The 24,977-nt window shown below is 42.6% G+C and overlaps 1 protein-coding gene across 1 annotated transcript in view; it reads left to right on the top strand.

The window, feature by feature from the left end:
* Nucleotides 1-24,977, top strand: part of PALM2AKAP2 (PALM2 and AKAP2 fusion) — a 267,010-nt gene that overhangs the window by 31,110 nt on the left and 210,923 nt on the right. Inside the window, exon 2 of the mRNA XM_065664052.1 lies at nt 13,984-14,064. Within this exon, the coding sequence (XP_065520124.1) occupies nt 13,984-14,064 (81 nt within the window). The remainder of the gene's footprint in view (nt 1-13,983; nt 14,065-24,977) is intronic.

Below are 24,977 nucleotides of genomic sequence, written 5' to 3'. Positions count from 1 at the left end.
AAATACCTGTCCAAGGCTCTGAGCCACAGTATTTCACAAAATTCCAGGGTTTGATCCATCTTGGCTTAGGATTTGGGAATCTATTTAGTTTAATAAAATTTACAGAACTTATATATTAGCTATAAGGAAAATGTTCTTCACTGTGGGGTGGTGAGACACTAGAACAGATTACTCTGAGAATCTGTGTCTGTGCCATCCCTGGCAGTGTTCAAGGCCAGGTTGGACGGGGCTGTGAGCAACCTGGTCTAGTGGAAGGTGTCCCTGCCCATGGCAGGGAGGTTGGAAATGGGTGAGCTTTAAGGTCCCTTCCAACCCAAACCTCTTTATGATTCTATGATTCCCCCTGTGCACAGTGGTTAGGTCTGGATGCAAGACTGTTGCTGTAATGACGTAACTACCGCAGAAAGGAGCTCGTACTTCTTCGTGTTAAATTTTGTGCAAATACAAAACAAAGACTGGGTCTGCCATAGGGGGCTTGCAGACTAAATAAAGTTTTCTGTCTCTGGCAGCACTGCAGTTGCAAGCCAAATTAAGATAGAGGGAATAGTTTTCTCTCTGCCATGGATTCAGAGATCCAAAGAGGCCATCAAAGAAACAGCAGTGTGTGGCAGGAGTGGTGAAGGATGAAGGTACTTTTCTTTTTCTAAATGTCCTTTCAAAAAGTGATTATTTTAACATAGGGTCCAGAGCCCAAGACTGGTTTGCCAAACTCTCTATAAGCAGAAAATAAAATATCTTTCTACTGAAAAATAGAAAGACCTTACTGAGGGCTCAAGTTCTTTCCTCATTTGAACTATTTGGTCCCCTCCTGTGTAGGGGCTTCCAGACAAGTGTGATGTTGACCTGAGCTGTGGGAACTGGCTTTTGTACAGAGCTCAGCAGCTCCTGCCTCTGCAGTACAAGTGGTCCACTAAGATTCAGGCCTCTGAGGAAAACCTTGCTCGGATTCCTTCACTGTAAGGGATAACTGAATTATGTATTACACAAGTGATAATGCACAGGGGAGGGAGAGTTTTCATCCCCTCTTCTGTGCCTGGAAATTCATTCCCATCACCCTTCCCAGACTGCCCCGTCATCCCTGGAAAAGCATTAGGTATGTCTTTTCTTAGTGGCCCATGGGTGTTGGTTTTACATTCCCTCCTGCAGGTTCCTGTAGAGACATGTGAGTCAGTTGTGTGCAGCATCATGTCCAAGTCTGTAAATGTGTCCCATTTTAGACTAGATATTAGGAAAATTTCTAATTTCTAATGCCTGAGCACTGAGAGGTGCTCAGGCGTTGGAACAGGCTGCCCAGGGCAGTGGTGGAATCACCATCCCTGGAAGTGTTCAAAAACCATGTAGACAAGGCATTCAGTGACACGGTTTAGTGGTGGCCTTGGCAGTGCTGGGGTAATGGTTGGAATTGACGATCTTAAAGGTCTTTTCCAACCTAGGTGATCCTATGATTTGGGCTCTGCAATGATACAGCTTTTCAGGTAGTAGCACAGACACTAAGCTATGTTTGGTTTTGTGTGGAAGATGTAAGTAGTTCAGTGGAGAATCACCAGTTTGCTTGAAAACGTGAAGAAGTGAAGACTGTTGGGTGTTTCTCAAAAAGCCAGTTTTAGCTTAGTTTGAAACAAATAAAGACACGAGTTTTGATTCTCACCTTACTCTGCAATAGTATCCTGTTTAGTAGGAGGGAGACATCATTGTTCCTCTACCTCTCTCCTTTTTCTTTTCCTCTGGCTAAGAACGAGACAACATGAGCACTGCAGAGATGAAATAGAGTATCTCTGAGGAGGTTTGCCAGTAACGTGCCCAGAAATTACATATCCCTGCTCCATATGATGGCAGAGTCAGCTCTGCTAGAGGCAAAACCAGCAGTGCCTCAGAAAGTGTGGAGCAACCTGGCCACCAAGGACATGTAGAGCAGCAAGCTAAAAACAGCAGCAGAAGATGACTATTTACTGAGCTTATGTCTCCTAAATCCCTTAGGTGACTAAGATACCCATCTTGAAAAGATAAAGCTTGAAGGAAGGGTGACAAACCTCCTGGGACAGCCTTGAAGAAGCATATGACCTTTAAGGAAGCTTAGGTGTGCAAAATTGTGTGTCTGCAGTTGCATCCTCTCCCTCCTTCACCTTCCTGGGAGGAATGGTTGCAGAGAAAATCTGACAGAAGTGCCCATGGGACGGGGAGAGGAGCTGTTTCAAAATCTGAGGTTATAAAATTATAAGATCTCCTTTGTGCAGAGGTCTCCAGGAGACCCAGAGGAGTTGCAACAGGGGAGTTGCAACAGAGGAGTTAAACAGTACCGATGTGGCATCTTGGGGTTCAAGGTAAGAGTCCACGTTGTTCTGACTGGAGGAAGTAGACAGCAAAAGTCAGGAATCAACCCACACCCCTGAAGCTTCAGGTATCTTCATGTTTTAGGGTTTTGTACTGTATTTGCTGTTTAATCAACGGCTCATATAGCTCGGAGTTTATAAACCTGTCAGGTGTGTCAGCTAAGTGTGAAATTCATTTGAACTGTACAAGTCTTTTTGTTTCAAACCCCACCTAAACCTGCAGAAAACATGCAGCAGTCATACAGGTTGCTGAGATGACCTTGAAGCTGTGAGTTCCCAGATACACCTCACAGCAGGGGTGCAAATCAAAGAGAAATGCAGGCAGTTTTCTGAACGGGGAGAACCTTTGACAGCACAGCAGAAATTTTCCCATCTATAAATGAGTCCAGGTCCTGGAGCCAAGCATCAAAGCAGTCAAATCCAGACTGTTTTTTATTGTTGCACTGCCCTGGGTCTCCCACCAGCAGTGCAGCAGACTGACACTCTGTACTCCTCTGCATCCTGCCAAAAGCCACAGTGACCTGCAGCGACGAACGCCCTTGCCTTGAGCATCTGCAGCCAGCCCGCCCCTTTAGATCCAGATGGGCATGTGCCACAGGCTTTGTGCGCTTATCCACTCCTCCTTACTTAAAGAGACACACAGGTAGTGAGAAGCTGCTGTGGGGTTTGTTCATGTTGCCAGGACCAGCGTAGTCTCTGCCTTTGATAGTGCACGGAGAAGGCTGGCAGATGAATCTGTTTTGCAATCCATAGTGTAATGTCCCAACCACTCCTACTCAAAAAGAACACATTGGGATGCCTGACCTGAAGGAATGACATAGTGGTAATACCTCCTGCATACTACAAAGGTTCAGTGTTAAGACATGTGATCTTACACCTGTCAGATTAAATAAGATTCCATAAGTAAGCTGGTTGGAGATGAAGCCAGTTCTTTTATGTGCTGTGTAGGCAAGATGCCAAGGCTGAGGCTGGGTAGGATTTTTAACATACCTAGATCACACACCAAGCATGCTTACCAAACACAGAAATGTATACACCCTCTTAGCCACAATCTCATTTATGGTCTCATATTGGAGTAATGAGACTCTCCTGCTGCAGAGCAGGCATGAACAGCATGTGCTGCAGCCCCATCCACCTCCAGGATTCAGCAGAGACTTACCCCTTAACTGGAGGGGGGCACTGGTGCCCTTCAGACCTGTGTGGTCTTTACAAGGTGCAAATTTTTGGGACGTTCAGGGCTGGTCAAAAAGCAAGAGGAAAGCAACCCGTTCAGAAATGAAGGGAAACTTAGCCAGAATAGTGAAATGGTTCATCATTTCATCATCATTACCAGTTTCTAAAGATGCCGGCAGCTGGAAGGTGGTAATTCTCAGGCTCTTGACTGCATCCGCCTGCCCTTGTAAGGAACTTTCTCTCCCTTTTTCTTTTTGGTGTAAACCTGAATGTAGAAGGTTAAGACTGAAACACATCAGCAACTGCAACTTACATCAGTAGATCCCCAAGCATCAGATAATCTGAGTCCCCTTAACTCACACTAACGTTAGACAAAAGCTTAAAGAAAGGGTTTTGAGCTAATAACTTTATCTTGCAAATGACAAGAAGCACTTCTCAGCAGTAGAGGAGCCCAGCATCATGCCACGCAGGTCAGCACCAAAAGCTTCAGTGTCAGTAGGCAAGTGCCACACTCTCAAGCAAAGGGAGGAAGCCTCAGTAAAATCATTTTGACATGAAGCACTGGGACTCTGAAATAATTGGCTGATCCAGCCAGACCATAAGGATTAAAGCCCAACTGAATGTATTAATTCCTTCATTTTTGGTCTTTTCTGCCATTACTTAGAAAATAACAAGCAAAAAGCTGGATATGATTCAAGTACCAGAATTAGTGCTAGTATCATCCCTGCGGGTCCTGGGTATTGCTCTGAGCTGACCAGCCCCATCAGTTTGTTCCCTTTACACCACAGAAAATCCAATTTCTTCTTCCTGCTTAATATGCCGTGTCCTGGGGAAGATTAGCTTTGTTGAAGTGGAGATGTCTGTCACACGTGCCGTTAAAATGGATAAAGAAGGTAAACAAATTCTACTGAAATCACAGTCTTGGAGATTCCCATCTAAGTTCTCAACAAGTGAAAAATAAAGTGTCCAGGTCTTCACCAGGCACTCGCTTAGGAGAAAATCAGCATAAGGAATCACAGCTTCAGCTTGACTTTTAAACTTTGTGATTTATTTTTTATTTCTTAACGCAAGAGTTTGAAATTCCTTAATGGTTGTCATAATGTTGCAATCCAAATCTGTTTTGTAGGTAAAGATCAGCCTTGTACAGGTGTTTCTCGGCACATTCAGCATCTTCCTGCAGAGATATTACCCCAAGCTTTACAATATCCTCTTTGGCAGCATGAAGAGATACTTCGAGTGTACAGGGCATGAGGGTAAAAAAAAGAGACACGCTCTTTTCTTGGGAGCTGTGGAAAAGTGATTAAATTAAGCCCATACCGAGCAAATCCTGTCTTTCTCCTTTACAGTAGCAAACAGTGAAAGGATGTACACTGAACAGCATGGATTTAAACCAAGGCCAATTAGTGGCAATGTGAGTGTGGGGACAGTTAATGAACTGGTTTTCTACAAATAGTCTACTTAGCCTACAGAAAACTTGTTGTATGTTTTCACGAGTGAAAGCTTCGACCAAACTCTGCTTAACAATCTTTTACTGAAAAAAATAATTAAAAAAAAATACAGGAAAAAAATTATTAAAAGTAGCTTCTTTCAGAGTTTTGCTTATTTTATAGAGAGAATAGAAGTTTCAGAATTTGTTCTACACAACATTAGATAAAAAATTCCACTGTATTTTTAGGAAGAAAAATAATTTGCTAGGTGAATGCTCAGTTTCCCATTTCCTCAGGCTGAGCAAGGTCAGCGCTAGCAAGCTATACGCATGGTGTTGGAGGTTAGCTGTAGCAGACACCAGGTTAATGAAGTTCAGCTGCCTGTCATTTATGACTGGTTTTAAGGATAACCCAGAATAATGGATAAATCTGTGTGTTTCATTATTTATACTAACAATGTGCTCTGCATAGTCTGTTGGCCACTTTCCAGAAATAATTGGTGCCACAGAAAAGGTCACTACAGGAGTCAGGTGGCCCTGAGCTCTTATCTGTTTTCAGAGTTAGTGTAAAAACTTGGAAGTTTTGGAAGAAATGCTGGTTTGGAACTAACAAGGGGTGGGAATCTGGCATTGGTAAAATGTCTGTTCGATTCACTGTCACATCTCACAGAAAAGATTCCTAAACTCCAATGACCCTGGTCACCTCTCAGCAGCCAAATGGCTGATCATGACACCCTTGATCAAATTATAAATACATAGGAAAGTGTGGCTTTATTCCTGTCAGCAACTGGAAGGAAGCAGCATCTGTGAGTCTCAGACCATGTTCAGTTTCAATTCAGATTTGGGAGGAAAGGGGAATGTCAACTTAAAGTTTTAGTACTTCAAGGACTCATTATGGTGTTGGCCCAGTCAAAACGCACATGGATTATGTTATGCCTGAAGCACTCCTTCGAATGACCCAGTAGCATTCAGTGAAAGCCAAATATTGCAGGTAAAATCTTGGTTGCATCAAAATGGGGATGGCTGCTCCATCAAAGTTGGAATTTCCCCATGGGATATCAGAGAAACCATGTTTCCCCTAAAATAATTTTACTTCATCATCTCGATGAGATATTTTCCATTGTGTCCCCTTTCAAAAATGCTAATAAGAAACTTATACAAAAGGAAATTCCTTCCCGCATTCATCACTTTTCATTAAGAGCTGTTGTTCTGGGAGCAGTGCCATCCTTTTCTTTGCTGTTTGAGATGCATGGTGATTTTAATTAAGCAGTCATTGTCTGCGTGCATTGTGGTGGTTGCATTTGGTGACCAGGGAGCTATATTTATAAGTGTGCAGGGCTGCTGAACTTGTATTGCAATGCTTTAGTTGATTGTTGCCTTACCAGAGAGGGTCCTTAGCTTTGTTCGGCATAGTTTCAGGTACGATATTGACAGTCATAAAATGTCCATATTCAGTAACACTGAGGAGGAGTTAATCCTACAGGGCCTCATGTGGGTGAACTCCTCCTTTGGTGTCCCACACCTTGATGCTTATTACAGTTCTCTTATTTGAACCCTGAGTTGCAGACAATTCACATGACGACACAGAGCTACTCCATTTGCTTTATCAGGTGACCACAGTAACAAGACATCCTTTGACCTTGTGCAAGGGTAGCTTAAGTGCTAGGTGAAATTGAGAAAATGAATTTCACAATTGTTTTCTCTCAATTTTTGCATGCAAAGGACAAAATCAGCAAGAAACGGGGCTGCAGACCGAAAGCATTTCCTCCTTTACTGGGAGCACTTAATTTGATTCCAACAAACTGTATCTCTTCACCTGTCTTAAACCACCCCGTCATGTACATGAGCAAATAACTTCACTGACACCCACTACTGGAGAGAAGAGATGTGAAGCTACAATAAAAGCCTGTGTTTTTCTTCTCACTGAGGTCTCAGTTCTCTGTGAGTGATTCTGCCTTTCTCATTGCAGGAGCCTGTTCAATATAGGAGAACCAAAGCATTTCTGTAACTTCCAGGCTTTTCTATTTACTTCCTCATCAGGATCTGCCTCTATGGATTAAGTCTGTTTTGTGTCCAAAACAAACATGACGATATTTTTTGCATGCTGTGCTCTTTATTTAATGGGAATCAACCCAGCAATCTCCAGTTTAAGCCACCTTCACAAGAGAGGAAGTGAAGATCATTAACTGTTTACCTTGTCTCCAATCTCTCCTTTGATTCCTGCTGTGCATACAACCATGGAAAGAGCAAGAATGAGGAAGGGAGCCATTATCTTTTAGGTGGGTTTCACCTGCTTCCCTCAGGCATTTATCTGCTGCACCTGTGCAATTTCAAACTCCTGTTGTTCATTCCTAAATAACCCATCTGCTTGTTGCTTGGAGTGATGGAAATGATCACAGCTTTGTTGTAAGATATGTGGGTATGTGGAAGATACATGGAAAGCATTTCAACAGCATCTTGCACTCCTGCTGTTCCTGCATCCCACATAGAACTTTTCAATGCACAGTTTGCTTTGTTCACAAATGAAAAGGGTCCAGTAAGGTGAACCACCAAGGTCCTAGGCACTTAGGATGTTTGAAATCATGATTCTGTGTTTCAGGTAGTAAGCCTCCTGCATAGGGAAACTATAAGTGAAAAAGAGTGGTAGTTTTCTAGATGCTACATAAGATTACAGAGTGCAGTTTCCTTAATTCAGGAGCTGGATTCCAGTGTACAGATGCAGGAAAATTGTCTCCTGGTCATGTTTTAAGTGAAACGAAGCTTAGACAAGTGGCTACAGGTTTGAGGGGACTGGGAGAGAGAGGGTCTTGCAGGAAAATGCCTAAGGGAGCAAAGCCAATAGTTTACATTGATGTGTTGTTGCTGGTGTAGCTGCAGAGAAAAATGGATCTCAGAAACCAGAAAGTACAGACTCTGGTTCTGCTGGGAGCAGAGTAGAAGAGGAGTCATTTCTCATAATCTGAAACAACACATATTTCCTAGTGCTCCAAGCAGGAGAAGAGAGAAGCCTCCAGCTTGCAAATAGAGAGGCTGTGTCGCTACCCATAACAAGAAGATTTCCACCAAGCACAGTCATGCCAGTGCACATGGTGATCTAATTTGATACACTTGGCAAGATGATGGGCTCCACTTCTTGTACTGGCAGCAAGTAGTGAAAGTGGGCATTGACGAACCAAAAGGAGCAGACATCCTGCCACCAGCCTTCAAGGCATGTTTATTCTTGTATAACATTGCCTCTGCTTCAGTTCTGCATCCTGCCTCTTCTGGTACTGTGATTTCTATTGTATACTATTTACAGCAGCAACAAATGTTTAGAACTTCATTTTTGCAAAGTGCTGCCAGTAGTGGGCTACATCTTTGCAACTGGTAGGGACGGTTGCTGTCAGTGAGTTTCCTGCTCTTCAAACACAACAGGAAAATGAAAGAATTGACCAGACAGGAATGAAGAGGCGGGAAGCAAAGAAAGAAGCAAGAGGAAATAAAGTGATAAAATTGGCCTCCTGTCTTTCTTAGTATTTTCTTTCCAGTGAACCATTACTGCTGAACTGCAAAATAGGAAACAAATTTACAGAATTGATTTTACCGCTGAGCGATGTGAAGGAGCCACAGTGACAATGGTCATTTAAACTACCACCTAGGAGAAAGTTTCAGTTTCGATGAGGAATAATTTCTCTGCGCTAACTGCAGGTTGAAATCGTTAGAGAACCCAGATGCTACTTTCCCCCAGAGTTCTGGATGTCCCTAAACTGGCAACAGAAAAATGAGGTGTCAGCAGCAATTTTATTTGTTTGTTTCCTTACCTGCTGCCCTAAAAATCTGTGAGCTTTAAATGAACCAGGAATAATATCTGCCAACTGTGTAGAGTGGAGAAAATAATGTCTTGCTGAAGAAATTCGGATGATCCTTTAAAGACAGTTCTCTGTGACTGTTTTCCTTGATTTGAAGCAGACTAATTTTCCTCCACCTGTGCCATTTTTGAGTGCATTTATTTTGCCTTGGCATGACAGGCAAGAGCTCTCCCTCTTCCACCCAATCCTCTGTGGTGGGCTGGTCACTTGCTTGGCATGAAGGATGAAGTCAACAAGAAACCTCTTTGCTAAAACTAGGAGTGGTGGCTTATCCAGGTCATTGTGCCAATCTCCTCAAAAGTCACAAGGTTTTATGCTGAGTTAGGGATTTTTTTGGTTTTCGCACCAGGGGATACCTTCTGGATACCTGTACTGTGAGCCTTAGCCTGCCATCAGATTTGGGCATGTATTTTCCCAATGAGGTCAATCAAGTAGCATTTAGTTTCTGTGCTGCCCATTGGAGTGGTTTCTGCACATCTCCAAGCTGGGTTTAAATCCAAGAAATCAAGTGCTTCTGCCAGTACAAAGGGAGCAGAGGGCTTTACCAAGGCTTTACTGCCCCGAGGATTTACATGGATTTAGAGGTGCATGTTTCTTAGCAGGCAGTTAGGACTCTGTGAACTGAATAGTCTCTGTATCACTTCCCACACTGTGGGAACAGGCAGGTTTCTAAACAAGGTCAAAAATTATTTTGTAATGGAAAATTTAAGTGTTTTGTTATTGCAGTGTCATGGAGAAGCATGTTGTTATAACTTGGTTTTTTCAAAGGTTTTATGTTATCTTTGGACTTGGGGCTTTTGATGATGGTGGTTTATGGTTGTTTGACTACAACAGTTTGACGAGTCTGATACTAAACTATAGGTTATTTTGATAAAATGGAAACATGTGATTCAGGCAAAAATCCTGCACCCATTCTCTGATTAATAAAAAAATCAGTGGGGTTAAGGTGAGAACTAGAAAAGGACAAGCATACAAAAACTTAGCAACACCCTCAAAACCATGTGTGGTTCAGAGGCTTCCTGCACCAGGTGTAATTTCAGCTTAAGCACTAAGCCTTACAGTATTCTTTCTCTCTGACTGTCCCCATGCTCCCTTGGGACCCTCAACACACTCCAGGACCCACAGAACCCTGAGACATGGATTTCCACAGTAGACCATTGCTTTGGCCCAAACCTGCCCCATCCAGTTTCACTTGATGCCACTTTTTCTCATACAGGAAAAAACAGAGTGAGCAGTAGGTGCCCACTGGCTGTCTCCATGCCCCCCAGTCATGATTTCATAGATCTCATTTTTTTCCTTCCAACACCTCTCTCCCTTCCAAGTAGATGGCATCTTACCAAGTATCTATCTGATATATTTGGTTTTTAGAAATAGGAAAGTGGCACTGGTCACCTTTAGTGCTAAGAAGCAATTGCATCCTTTCTGAAATCAGGCATCTTGAAAAAGGAAATAAATATATTGTTTCCATGTTGCACATCCACATATGAGTGGCTGAGCACAAATCTCATTTTTCATTAAACAGATATCAAATAGCTGAGTAACCTTGCTATTTGACGTACGTCCTTTTCTCATCGTTTGGGTCTGTGAGTAAAATAATCAAACACTTTCACTTCCCGATTTTCCTTGGATTTTCTGTGAAGGGAGAGATGTAAGGTTTAAATCTTATTTTACTCATGGATATCCAAAATATTCAGAGCATGCTGAGTATACCTCTCAAGTGTTCCTCTGCTGGTTTGGAAAGGTAACCATTCATGGTGACCATCTATATTCTTGCAAAAGCAGCACACTTCAGATAGGTACAAATCTTTTCTTTTAAGCCTACCACATTCACAGTAAAACTGGCTGCAGTGCCTGTTTTCTCCACCTCTTCTCAACCTAGATTCTGTAATCCCTCCACTTCTTGGAAAAAAAAGAATAACACTTGGGTGTCCACAGCATAGCTTCAAGGAACTGGGTGGGTGGGTGTTTGTCATTCCAGCTGGCAATTTTCACTACTCCTCTCAAAAGGTGCAGGAACTGTACCAAATCCTGCTATCCTGTATATACTCAAGCTTCCTCTGGGCTCCTGCCTTTTGCCTATGGCTTGAGCCATGCATCCTTTCCAGAGGAGGAGATCAGAATGTTCTTGGTGGTTACTTCTTGGAGTTTAATGTTAACTGCTAGTTGGAGCAGTGATGGATTAATTTCTGTACAGTAAGCACTTTATTTTCTTGGTGCCAGGACCCTTAGTAAATTTGCAGTTAAGTTCTGTATCTCTAAGTATGTGAACAGAGTAATGAGGAACATTTACTGGCTTCAACATAGAAAAGTGATGGGGTGTTAGCATGCACTTTACATCCCAGTGTTTTCAGTAAAGTTGTGAATCAGGAGCCTGCTTAAGTGGAGTCCGGTTTCATCTACTGAATGTCTAAAATACTTGACATGATGATTTTGGTGTGAGTTTTGTCTTCTACCGCATTTTTCAAAACATGCCCGTATAAACCAGAAACACATATGATCACAACCTTCAGTGACTTGAAGAAAGCTAAATTGAATGTGATTCAGTGACCTGAAGGTGATATGTCCTGATAGCTAATTACCAGTGCTGTGATTCATGCAGTCTTCAGAGGAAACTTTTACTGTCATCCTCAGAAGGTAGAGGCATGCAGTGAGATTGACTGAAAGGCAATGAAATGGATACGTGAGCAATATTCCAATTTAACTCCACAGAAGCCCACTAGTTAGTAAGTAGTTCAAGTCTTTTAGTGCCTGCTGTGTTACTGCCTATAGGGAAAACACTCTAAGTGCTTTCCCTTACAAAGAAAAGAAGTTTCCATCTATCTTTTATAAGGCTGTCTTGTTACATCTATTATATAGCATTACACAGCCTGACAGAGGAGGTACTGGGGTGATTTCCATCATGTGTTTATCAAGACGCTTTTTGTGAAGGGTCAAATGAGTATATATATAGATAGATATATATATGTAGACATATATATATGCATATGTATGTATATATATATACACACACAAAAATGTAATTCAGTTATCTGTGAGTCAGTTATGCTGACCTATGGGCTGTCAGATGTGGGGTGTTATTGTCTACATATGTGAAATCCAAACATTCTGTCATCCGGCCAGCTTGGCACAAACAGGACATGATTGTCCTTATTCTGAGAATGTCAGGTCATTTACTGGAACTGCTTTTAGAATTACTTTGTTCCGGTCCGTGGCTGACCAGCTATTTGAGTAAATAGTAAAGAACAGGTTCTGGGTTTCAGTCTCCAAAGTATGCTGTTAATGTCACAGAAGGAAGAAAATGGCAAGGGAGATGCCTAAACAATGCTGGGAGTGGGGTTTAACCCCTAAGCCACCCAATATCCCTTTCCATTCAAAAATGCGAAGAAGAGGAGACGGGGATTGGAGGAGTAATAAGAGGGATGACCCAGAAACTATCAATTTTATATAAGGAAACATTTTTAAAGGTGCATGCATAAATTTTCTATGCTTGCGTGTGCACAAATGCAGACTATCATCTGTGTGCACAAAGAAGTGAGATGTCAAGTTTTCAGCTGAAGACAGGCACTGTTTGTGACATTCTAGTCATCCAGAAAGCCAATTTTCCCACTCCAGAACAAATTCAGCCAAATATTTTTGTTCAGCAGTAATACTCTTACATACTTCAGAGAGAAGGGAATGTGTGTTGGTGTATAGATGTAGATATACACAATTAGCATGTAAGAGTGTGCAGTGTATTAGGGAACTACTTGACACATGCATCATTTGTCTAGTTTGCCATTTCTGGGTTCATTACTCCAGCCCTCCCATCACTGTTCTGATGTCTAACACTTTGGCAGGAGTGCTCCAAACAGTTACCTAGCTCCATGTTTTGTTTTGTTTTGTTTTGAGTGAGCCTGGCATTAAGAAAAAAAAAAAAGAGGCTTCCTTATCTTCCTTGTAAATGTAATGCTTTCACTCCAAATGCTCTCATCTGATGTCCAGTATAAACACAATTAATTTCTGCATGGGCAGCATCTTATTTTACATCGTTTGAGGACGTGGCATAAAGGTTCAAAATTCCTAGAGAGCAGAGAATTCCCAGAGCATGAGTAGGGCACCTAGAAATGGGACACAAAAATTACGTTGGGGACTTGAGAAATTCCCTAATGTCTTCAAGCCCAATCTTACAGGTACCGAAATATTTAAATAACAAAAACAGGCTTTCACAGGTAGGGAATAAAAACTGATGTTCCGGTAAAAACTGAGGCTGGTACGCTGATATGACTGCCTTCATTTACTACTCAGTATTTCTGTCTTAGCTGAAAAATGTCAAAGGAGGTGAAGCTATCAGGAGAAGGACCCTGGTACAGGCTGGGGTGGGGAGGTGGGGAGGAGAAACTCCCCACAAGGTGCAGAAGACTACAAAAAGCAAGCTGTTGGTCCTCTGTAAGGGAAAGGTGTTGCAGGTCATTCTCCTGTTGAAACACCTGAGAGAGTCTGCTGCCTACTGAAGGGAGCAGCCTGGGCACAGACAAGTGGCTTGCTCATGAATGTGACCATGAAAGCCCTCAGCCGTGGAAATGACCATGCTGTCCTTGGCGACACTCAGTCAGTCCAGCTACTGGGAGCTGGTAAGGGCTAGCTGCTGGTGTGGTGGTAGCTTGAATTTTAAATAAAGTCAGCTGGGGGTTATCAGCCCCATGTGCATTCCAGGCTGATCGTGTGCAATCTGGCTGAAACACCTTCTCCCCATGGAGCGTGGGGAAAACCTTGCCACCAGCCTTGCTGGGGAAAAACATTCTCCTTTCCTCCGTGATGCCACCCACTGCTTTCGTGTCTCCTTACTGTCACAGAATTGCACCACACAATCCTTGGTTTTAGCCCAGCATCTCAATGCAAAAGCACATCTTTGTCCCTTTAACTTCGCTCTCAGCTGTTATGACTGTTTTCTCCCCTCCTCTGGGACTGTGCACTCTGTTGCTGCTTCGGCTGCCGGGAGTGAGAGAGGAGAATTTCTCCTGCTGGCAAGCAACGGGCTAGCCGGGCTGGCGTGTTCCCAGGACGCTGCTGCTTGCATACCAGCAGGCAGAGGAGCAGGTGAAATGGGGCTGGTGACATCTGTACAGATGCATTTGGCTGCTTACCTGCTCTTACGAATCTGTCACCCTTAAAGCCTCTTTTTCTCTGACAAGATTTTTCTCTTTCTCTCTCAAATTATTTTTCCAAGGAGAAAAGGAAAAGACAGACAGAAATAGAAGGCAAGAGACAACAGCTTGAGGACCAGATACTTCAGCTGCAGCATTTCAAGGTAAGGGACTGATGCCAGAAATGATGGATTGACTAAATCTGTTCATTATTAGACATGCAGATCACACATCTGAAAGCTGGGAAGACCCCACTCCGACATGAAGCAGCTTTCATTGCCGGAGCCTATCTCTTGCAGTGATCATGTCCTGCCTGCTTTTCATTCTGTGTGTTTCATGCATAGGAACATGTTGCAGAAACGGCTTAGGAGTATGGAGTCAGAAGGGTGTGAGCGCAGGCAGCACAGCACTGCTGTTATTATTAAACACTGTTATTTATTATACATAATGATAAGACATGAATCGCTCTGGATTGGGTGTGCACTGCATAGCTTCAGTGAGCTCTTTTCTGTCTGCAGAGCTGCATTGGATTTTTCTGGTGCCTGTCATTAGGTTTGTGTGCATGTGTGTTGCAGAGAGGGTGCTAGTTAGCATATGTGTGTGTGTGTGTGAAGCTTTAATTGTAGGATGAAGTTCTTAGGTGTACATGGCATAATAAAATGGGCATGCAGGGAGGGTGTTGATGCATATATGTGTGTGTCTACATGGAGAGGAGCCTTGATATTTGACAGGGTGCCGAGCAGCCCCAGTCTGTGTTGGACTCCATGACAGCTGCAGAATATCATCGTTTGAAAGCCATCCTGGTTATTTCTATCATTCATCCTTCCTATCAGTAGCAGAGTTTGTCATTACATTTGTGTAGAGCAAAGAGAACAAAAATGTACATGTGATCTTTTTGTAACCAGTGTGCCTTTTTTTGGGTCAAATCTCATTAGATTACTTCAGCAGGGGAGCCTGAGGAATTTTAGTGATTAACATATCTGAGAAAGATGATCAGGACTGGACAGTTTATCCTTGCAGCAAGTGAGCTGAGCTGTGCTTTTAAAATCAGACATTTAGGTTGGTTGTACATTAGTATGTATGCATATGTGAACAGTACACCTGTGAGGGGTGATGGTGCACAGAATGTCTTCTCTGCCCATGCATGCACTTGAAGACCAGACTTCAAGTTATGCTACAGACAGGATGCTTCTGCCTCTCCAAGCCCCTGGCATCATGTTCTGTAAACTGTTTCTCATTTTATGGTAAACATGATGCAGTTAACCCCAAGCAATCGATTACAACCTACACAAATGCTCCATTTGGCTTCACCATAAATCTGTTGATGTCACACATCGTCTTCAGTATTACCAATAATGTGATTGCTTTTCTGTGGGCAACAGGAGTTGCCATTTCCTTCAGGCTGCCATTGACTACAGGCAAGGGAGAATTTCTTCTGAGGACCGTAGGCTGATGCAGCAGGGCAGTAAGATGCCTTTCCAGTGCCTTCATGATGCTAGCTTTTCTTCTCTTTGCTGCAAAGCTGAGGACTTCCTTTATCATGTTAACTGTTTCCGAGCTAGCTGAATTATGCTTTTTCATGAAAATCTTTAATCAGAGACTTTTGGAAAGCCAGTTATGGAAATTCTTTACTTCATTTGATTTATTTTAATATAAAAATGTTTACTATATTTAGCTGTTGCTAAACTAAACTATATCATCATCCACAGGCAAAAGGAAAACCTCTCAAGGTGGTGCAATGGGGTCAGCCCCTCAGCTAGAAAAAACTGATACTGACTTCAGCCCTGCTGTGCTGATTGACACTAGAAGAGGTTCAGTCTTGCTGCATGGATTTCTTCAGTGATATACATGAAAATTAACTATTTCCTTATATTATTTAGCTCACATCATTGAGCAAGAGCAAGAACCGTACAGGAAGCTGAGGAGACATCAAGGCACAGAAATTTAAAAAAACATATTTCCCCACTAAAAGCACAACATGACTTAACCTTTGTAATGCTGGGTATGAGAATGAGCATCAAGTATGACAGGAGCTTCTCTGCCTCTCCATTAAGTGCCATCACTTCTCACTAGAGAAGTGTGTTGCTTTTACTGTGAGGTAACAATAACTGCTGCTCTAGGAGCTGGCTGTACCACCACACTGCACCACCAGCAACAACTGTCTACTGGAAGACCTAGTTGAGGTGATAGCACAGGTTTATCTGAGATAGATTTCATCCTGACTGCTGCTGAGAGCTTCCTAAATAGATGGAGGCCCTGCCCCACCCCCCCCCCCACCCCCCACCCCCCCCCCAAAAAAAAAAAAGAATTAAAAAAAAAAAAAAAATTGAGGCACTGGCTGACTGTATTTCCCCTTCTCTGTGGAGGCAAACCAAGCAAACCGCATTTTCCTTGCATGCTTTGTTTAGTGTTCTGGTTGCTTAGTGGGGTGCTGAGCAAAATGGTATTTGGCCTGCCAAGCTGTTTTGTTCATTTAAAAAGCTATGTGTCCCCCCTTATCTCCCCAAGGCTCTCCCTCACCTCACCCTGGATGCTCTGAGCCTCTGCAAACCCAGGGCTCCAAGTCCGCTATGGAAAGAGTCCTGCAGTCTAATATGGCTCCCCAGTCTGGCTCTCACAGTCCAAACTAGGTGCATTCATTTTCCTTCAGAAGTGCAAGGTACAACACGATTAATTTCCTGAATTATGTGGATTTCACTAACTCTAAACTAATTCTGTGCAAGACATAAATCCAGGTCAAAAACATGAGGCTTACCCAAGAAGCCCGTTACCCAAAATGCTGTGAGGTTATTCAAGTCAGTGTAGAGTGTAAGGACTTCATAGTAACTGGATTAATACTGTGTCTGCTGTATCTGGGGTTGATTCCACAAGTGGAACAGCTTGAGTTCACCCAAAGACATTCATGCCAGGATTCAATGGGTTTGCTTCACTTTTGTGCAATGCCAGCATAATTTTTCCCTTTTAAAATCACTGTGTAAAATAGCATGTTTGGTTACCTAATAAAGATTTAGGAAGCCGCAGGGGTTTTGTTAATTTCAGACGATGTCATTCACATAAGAAAAATATCACATAGAAACAGTTTATTGCAAATGTTTGTGCTGGATTACCTACATTTTTCAAGTTGCTGCTGTTGATTAGACACATGGCAAAATAACTCTGCTAGCAGTTATTCATTATTCCCTTGTTAAGTATGTGGCTGGAAATAAGGGAACAGTGGCCACTGCCCCATTGCTTTAGGACAAAACAACTCAGCGGTCACTGGAGTTAGTAAATGTCAGCATCGAATGTGGATGAGGCTTTGGCAACGCATTTGCAAAAGCTCCTGAGAAGGCACCTGATGGTTTTGAGGCTGCAGACATCAAGACAAAAACATTGCTCAGATATTCATGGTCTGTGTGAGTCTGTGAGTTAATCAAGTAAAAAAAACCCAGGTGTGAAAGTCTGAAGTAGGAGAGGACCTAGAGCAGTCTAGGCTCTAAAAGGTGAATTCCCTCATTGCCAACAGTGAAAGCATCTTCTGTGAATCACTGAAAATTAGGGATGTTGGTGGGCACAAAGCAGCCAGGGTGGTACTTCTGGATTGTTGGGGCACTCCATTGAAGGCAGGAGGTATATTTACCTACATTACAATCAGATGCTTCATTGGAAAGGCCCTGGGTGTTGGAAAATGTTTAAAGCAATATTATTTGAGTATAACATTTTGAACATGTTGTGTTGCTCCAATAAGAGGCAATTTACACCACCTCCCCTTGCCTCCCTCCTACTTGGCCATATGCCTGCAAAACAGGACTTGCCACATCTGTGGCAACTGGAGGTCTTACCAGCTTCTGTAGTTTGAAATCAGAGAAGTGGACAGTATTCACCTTACACAGGACAATGATTTTAGTTCTTCAGTTGCACCAGAGAAGAGATGTAATCTACAAGCAACAGTTGCTTTTAAGAACTCGTTCAGCTAGGCAGCAGTTGGGTGGGCCTGTTTTAATAGAGTTGTTTGCTATTTCAAATAAATTCTGGGGTAGAAGTATTTCTTCTGAGATTTGGCTGCCTCTGTATTTAGTTGAACAGAATTTCTGTAATTGTTTACTGTAGCTCTGTTTAGTGGCAGCTGGTAATAAACAGCACAAAACCTCCTAACTAAATGAAAAATTGCTTCTCTGCTGTTACTTTATCTTTTACAATAAATCTATTTACCGCAGTTATTTTATTTCTGTGTGGTATAAATATTAGGGACCTATTTCTGTTAACATCTGCTTCTAAAAGACTGCAATTCATGAGCATTTAATCTATAACACAATTAACATTCTTATTCTGAAGGAAAGCTTTTTTATGTTATAGAGATTTTGTTAGGGTATAGCTTTAGCAGAAGCTATTTTATTATACTTATATATAATATTAAGTATATAATATATTAAGCATATAATAAATAATATGGATATAATAAATCTATTGGGTATATTATATATTATATACTCAAAATTATATGTCATTTTAGTTTTATTATTCCACAGTTATATTGCTGTCATTAATTTTAGTCTTAAAATCTAGTCTTAAAATCAGAGAACATAAATAGATATATCTATCCATCTGTCTACATGTGTGTATGCAGCAGTGTTGAAAGACATAACTTTTGCTAATGAAGGAATCTTGTTACTTCTTTATGTTGGATCTTTCTATGACTTTCAAGTAAATCAACTCTTAAACCAAAGGCAACTCAGTCAAGCACGTAAAAAAATGTCTGCTGATCTCATGGACAGTCTTCATTCTCTACAGGGTGAGTGCAAAATCCCCCAAAACCTATTCTTCTTACTTGTAGAATCATAGAATACCACGTTGGAAGGGACCTCAAGGATCACCTGGTCCAACCTTTCAAGGCAAAGCATGGCCTATACAAGATGTCCCAACACCCTGTCCAGATGAATCTTAGAAGTGTTTCAGTGTTGGGGAACCCACCACTCTCCTGGGCAGATTTTTCCAGTGGCTGAATCTTCTCATTGGCAAGAGTTTTCCTCTTGTGTCCAATGGGAAGCTCCCTGGGAGTAACGTGTACCCATTACATTGTCACATTTGTTTAGTGTTGACATACACAGTGTATGTGTTTAGTGTAGACAGACATACATGTACGTCTTTTCCATGTGACTACACATACAAAGGGAGCCTTCATTTTCTCTGTGGGCACCCGGTAAACAGTGGAACATGGTCACAAGGTCTCACCTGAGACTTCTCAAGGCTGAACAAACCCAGTTCCCTCAGCCTTTCCTCCTATGACAGGCTTCCCAGTCCTTTGATCATTGTTGTGGCCCTTCTCTGGACCCTCTCCAGCCTGTCCACCTCTTTTTGTATAGCAGGAACCAAACTGGACACAGTAATCCAGGTGTGGCCTGACAAGCACTGAGCAAAATGCGATAATGGCTTCCTTATCTGTGCAGGTGATGCCCTTGTTGACGGAACCGAGCATCCTGTTGGCTTTCTTTGCCACAGCTGCACACTGTTCACTCATACTGAGCTTCCTGTCCACCAAGACCCCCAGGTCCTTGCACTTGTCCTCGTTGATCTTCATAAGCTTTTTGTTAGCCCACTCTTCCAGCCCATTCAGGTCTTCCTGCAAGATGGCTCTCCCTTCCTTCATTTCCCCACTCAGTTTGGTGTCATCAGCAGACTTGGTTAGGGCACACTTGGTCCCATCTTCCAAATAATTTATTAAAATATTGAGCGGCATTGGGCCCAAAATCAATCCCTGGGGAACCCCGGTAGTGACAAGTCACCAGTTGGAAAAGGAGTTATTTACCACCATCCCCCCAGTGCAACCTATGAGCCAGCTCCCCATCCACCTCACAGACCGCTTGTCTAGAGCATAATGCATCAGTTCCTCCAGGAGGAGGCTGTGGGAAATGACATTGACAATCTTGGAGAAATCCAGGTAGACAATGTCCACCCCTCACCCCACATCAGCTGAGCAGAGTACTTTGTCATAGAAGGCAATCAGGTTTGTCAAGCATGATTTGCCACTGGTGAATCTGTGCTGGCTTTTCCCAATAACTTGCTTCATTTCACTTGTGATAACTCCCAGGAGGATCCATTCCATAACCTTCCAGAGAACTGAAGTGAGACTAATAGCTCTGTAATTTCATCGATCCTCCTTTAAGCCCTTCTTGTAGATGGGGGTGACATCCTTCTTCCAGTCTTCTGGGACATCTTCCATTTCCTCCTATAGAGGGCCCACATTTTCCCCAGTCTTCCTTTATTACCAACATATCTACAGAGGTTTTTCTTGTTGCCCTTGACATGCCCTGATTTAACTCTGTCAGGGCTTTAGCTTTCCTAACCTCATCCCTGGCTGCTCAGACAATTTCTCTGGATTCCTCCCAGTCTACCAGTTCTTGCTTCAATGCTCCACAGGCTTCCTTTTTGTGTCTGAGTTTGTCCAAGAGTTCCTTGTTTGTGCATGCAGGCCTCCTGGCATTTTTGCCTGGCTTCCTCTTTATTAGGATACATGGTTTCTGAGCTTGGAGGAGGTGATCCTTAAATATTAACCAGCGTTACTGGGCACCTCTTTCCTCCAGGGCTTTATCCCATGGCACTCTATCAAGCAGATCCCTGAAGAAGCCAAAGTCCACTCTCCTGAAGTCCACCTGTGCACCCTCCTCACTGTCCTGAGGATCTTGAACTCTGACATTTCATGGTCACTGCAGCCAAGGTTGCCCTTGAGCTTCACATTACCCAGCAGCCCTTCCTTGTTGGTGAGAACGAGGTCTAGCACAGCCCCTGTCCTTGTTGGCTTCTCTGTCACTTGCAGAGAGAGATTACGATCAACGCATTCCAGGAACCTCCTGGACTACCTGTGCCCTGCTGTGCTGCCCCTCCAACAAATGCCTGGCTGGTGGAATTCCCTCATGAGGACTAGGGCTTGTGAAAGTGGGGCTGACCCTGTCTCTCTGTAGAGGGCCTCATCCACAATTCTGGGGCATGGAGCTAATTTTAAGAGAAATTTCAATTTCCATAAAATAGAGGACCCTTTTTTGTCCTGGTCTGTACATCAGCTTCTTTGGGCAAATGCCTACCTTAATCTGGGAAGCTCACCTCCTGCCAGGATTTAAGCTGAAAAGGGAGAGGCTCTTTGCCTCTCTCCTAACCTGTGTTACAACCTAGAAGAGAAATCCAGATTCAGTAGGCCAGAAAGGGAATGAGAGAGGGAATAGGACTGCACAGCCTAAGGATTTAGGGCACTTGTTCTTTCTGAATTGCTTACAGAGTATGAAACAGTATATTCATGCTGAATATACTGTAATTATTCCAGTATAATTACTCTGAGAATTACTGTATGCAGGAAAAAGGTATTGTTGTGTGAGAGCTGTAGCTCAAACTGGGGCAGAGTTGCCCTGGTATGACCATGTAAGTAAGCATCCCCATACAACCTGGACTTCCTTGAAATCAAAATTGGCACTCATGTTTAAATCGGTAACAAGGTACTTCAAGTAGGTAGCTGCCACTCCAGCAGTTTTCCTTTAGCCATATTGTATCAATGTACCCTGAGGATGTTTACAGTTGGCTTCAACCCCAGCCTCTCTTAATGACCTGATATATTCTCAAAAATTAATTCACATTACCTGACTCTAGCTTTTTAAAATAATGGATATAAGTTTAAAAACCAGAAAAGAAAAGAATCTCTGAGAAACAGGTTTTCTTTCTGACTCTTTTGACTGATACTTGTACGTGGGAAAGAGTGATAAACTGAAGCCAAGGACAGACAGAATGTAGAAAGGAAATTATTCTCTCAGAATATAGTAGTAAAAGCAACTGTGGCTGATAGTAATGGTGATAACTTGGGAAGCCTATTTGTTTTGTACAGAAAGGTTTGCCAGTTTTCGAAATGTCAAATATTTAACTATTCTAAAAACAGTTATTTCGCTTCCTCACCCCCTCAAAGCCATGCTTTGCTTCCCTTGAAAACATGGATTGAGTACTCATAGGAAAAAGCAAAACATACGTGACTTTCTGGCTCCAGGAGGTGAAAGTGTGATCAAACTCTTCTACAAAAGGGCGTCCTACTCAGTTTTTCAGTCCAACCTCATGAAGGCCAGAAACTTTAGCTAGCTTGAAGCTATTTCTTACTCCAGCTCCAAAATTCCCTGGGAAACAGAGATGTTCTCACAGACTCATGAAGTAATTTATGTGTGAGGGGACCCTGGAGATCTCCCTGTGCCCCCACCAACAGGAGCGGGTTTCTTCCATGCTCACCCTCATCCTATTGCATTTGGACTCTTGCCCAGGATGGAGATCCCATGCAACCCCTGGGAAACTTGCTTCCAGGCCAGGCCGCCAGCCTGAGGACTATGTATGAGCTCATTGTGACATCCCCTTTTGCAAGCTGTGTCCCCACACTGCCGGTGTGTGCCTACTGGGACAGCCCAGACCCCTCATCCCTCCCCTCACCCCTATTGTATACAACTGCTGGTGGCAGTTGTCTATTGTTTATTCTCATTACGATGCTTAATCTTGCCACAAGCAAAATGCCAAATAATTGAATAGAATCATCGTTATCATCCTGCTGTCAAGATGTCTGAAATCTTAGATAGACTTATGAAAGAGAGATACCGGAAAATAAACCCCAACTCTCCAGCTTAGGTATCACCGTGACTGGTTTTGCCTGTTACTTCAAGCAGAACTTTCTGGTAGTCATATGTGTAGAAAATATATGTAGGAAACAGCTGTGTTTGGATGTTTCATGTTATTGTTGGGGTTTTTTTTCTCAGTGTCATCTCAAGTCTCTAGTGAATATTAGAAACTCTAACCCTGTATCAGGCCGTACAGATGATCCCCTTCGGTGGAACTAGTCTGAGCAGACCAGGGCTCTGTAGCTGATGAATGATCTCAGCAAGAAAGACACAAACTTTGTGTCTTCTCCCGTAGTGTCTCGACAATGTCTTTTGCTGTGGTGGGTTTCTTTGCACCTGAAGGAGCTTGGATTTTATTTCTTTTTCTTCATCTTTGTATGGAAACAACTGTCTACTTGGCTTACAAAGTTAAATAAAATATGGGACCTGAACAGTTTAAAAGCAGTGCACACAAAATATTTACATGGGTGATCTTGCTAATGGATGGGAAGTTTAACCTGAGGACATAAACCGATTGGTGCTTTCTTCACCCAAAGCATTCCTAATTGGGTCTCTATCTGTACAGCTGCATTTTCTATTCCTGAGAGTTTTTAAACAAACGAAACATGAGAACTTCATGAAGAAGCTATAGCTATCATCATACCCATCCCTCATTTAGCTTGCTATGGACATGACTTCCCCATGCATCTGCAACTCCAGCTGCACCCTTGCATTCCCTTGCCTTTTTTACAGGGGCACCCAGCTGAGATCTAGCCCTACCTAAAGTGAAACCATCCCAGCCATCTCACCCATCTCAGACTCACCTTACCCATTTCTGCAGTCACATTGCTCTATTTAATGTGTTCCTGTCTGCTCTGTTGCTGTGCTGAACATGTGCTTTGAGAAAGAGCAGTGAATGAGTAAATATTCAGAGGATCTGCAAGGCTGTCAAATGTACCAGCTACAGAAAACAAACAAGTGGGAAAGATTACCTCTGCAAAGTCATTTGGCCAGTATGATTCCAGGTGGTGCTTATCATAGTGGTCAGAATTTATTTTTATCTACTTATTTACTTACTTCATCTACTATTTATTTACCCATCTCCCCACATGCACCTCCCCTTGCACCCCCAGCCTGGTGGCTCACTGGTGCTCTAGCAAACCTCTGTCACCCCAGGAACTACAGGGAAAAATGAGACAGGCTTCTTGGGGACTCTCAGAACACTAGGTCCTTGGATAAGCAGATAGCCTTGGAAGCACCAGGAACTTTTGAGCAGCTCTGAAACAAGATCTGAGGACCAGTGATCCTGAATTTGAGGGTTCACTGCAGTAAGGTTTATGAAAACAAGGTAACGCAGGCAAGTGACACAGTGACCTGTATCTGTGTGGCTGAGAAGAAACTCTGGAAGAGGTTAAGCTGTCAGCCTCCAATGGATGATCACAAAAGGTTGTCAATTACGGTCTTAACATGCTTGAAAAATGTTAGTTAATGTGTTTTAATCTTTTATGTGATGAATACACACTAACTGACTGCTGGAAAACATTTGTAACCCTAGTCACGAATGTATCCTTCTAAAGATATGCTTCCCTATGTATGCGTCTTTAAAAAATTTAAGACATCACTTTCTTAAGATATTTCTAAGAAATCTTTTGTTCATTTCTGGAATAATAGCAACAAATCTGTCACTTTATAGGATAATATTTAATCTGCTTTAGAAACATGCTGCTTGTTCTTGGGCTTGGTTAGCTCCACCAGCTAACATACTTCTTTTTGATGAGTTATGTTAGCTATGGTATCGTGACTGAAGTCAAGACTACAATCAAGCTGCAAGTTTTTCAGCATGACTTAGTTCCCAGGTCTAGGCAATGTTTGAATCATATCAGTGTATCATGCAGTCACGCTCCTTAGGCAAGAGCAAGCGTCTTAGATGACAGGAAAGGCAGCAGAAAGCTTTTCTGCTATGCAAAACTATATCATGACAGTGAGCTGGAAATGGCTCCTTGTTCTGTTCCAGAACCAGTCATGCCATACAAGGCTACATCCTTCTTGTGGCAGAGCAGAGTAAAATCTCTTGTGTTTTGTGAGGACAATCCCTCTCCTCTGTTTTGGAAGCAGACTCTCTTGCACTGAAACCACACATAGGAACACTCTGCCTCAGTCTAGGCAGAGAGTCAGACTACCAGAAAATTAAATACCACAGCATCACTGAGGAATACATTTTGAGGAGATGCTTATTTTAAGATGGATCTAGCTGTCATACTGCTTATGTCTACAGCCCATTCTCTGCATTTGCATATTTATTCATGAATGGTTAAGGCAATCTAACATTAACATGCTTGCTCAAACTACTTTTTTTTTTTCCCCATTTTTTTGGAAAGCTAGGGAAGGCCTGCTGGCAAAGGAACAAATCTTTCTATAATCTCGATACATGTCCCAGTAACCTCTTTGCAAATGCTGGCAACTGTGCTGCACACAAGAGGGCCAGA

Source organism: Lathamus discolor, chromosome Z (genome assembly GCF_037157495.1).
Source record: "Lathamus discolor isolate bLatDis1 chromosome Z, bLatDis1.hap1, whole genome shotgun sequence".
Classification (NCBI taxonomy): domain Eukaryota; kingdom Metazoa; phylum Chordata; class Aves; order Psittaciformes; family Psittacidae; genus Lathamus; species Lathamus discolor.
Note: the sequence above shows the minus strand (reverse complement) of the source record. Positions and strands in the feature narration are given on the sequence as shown.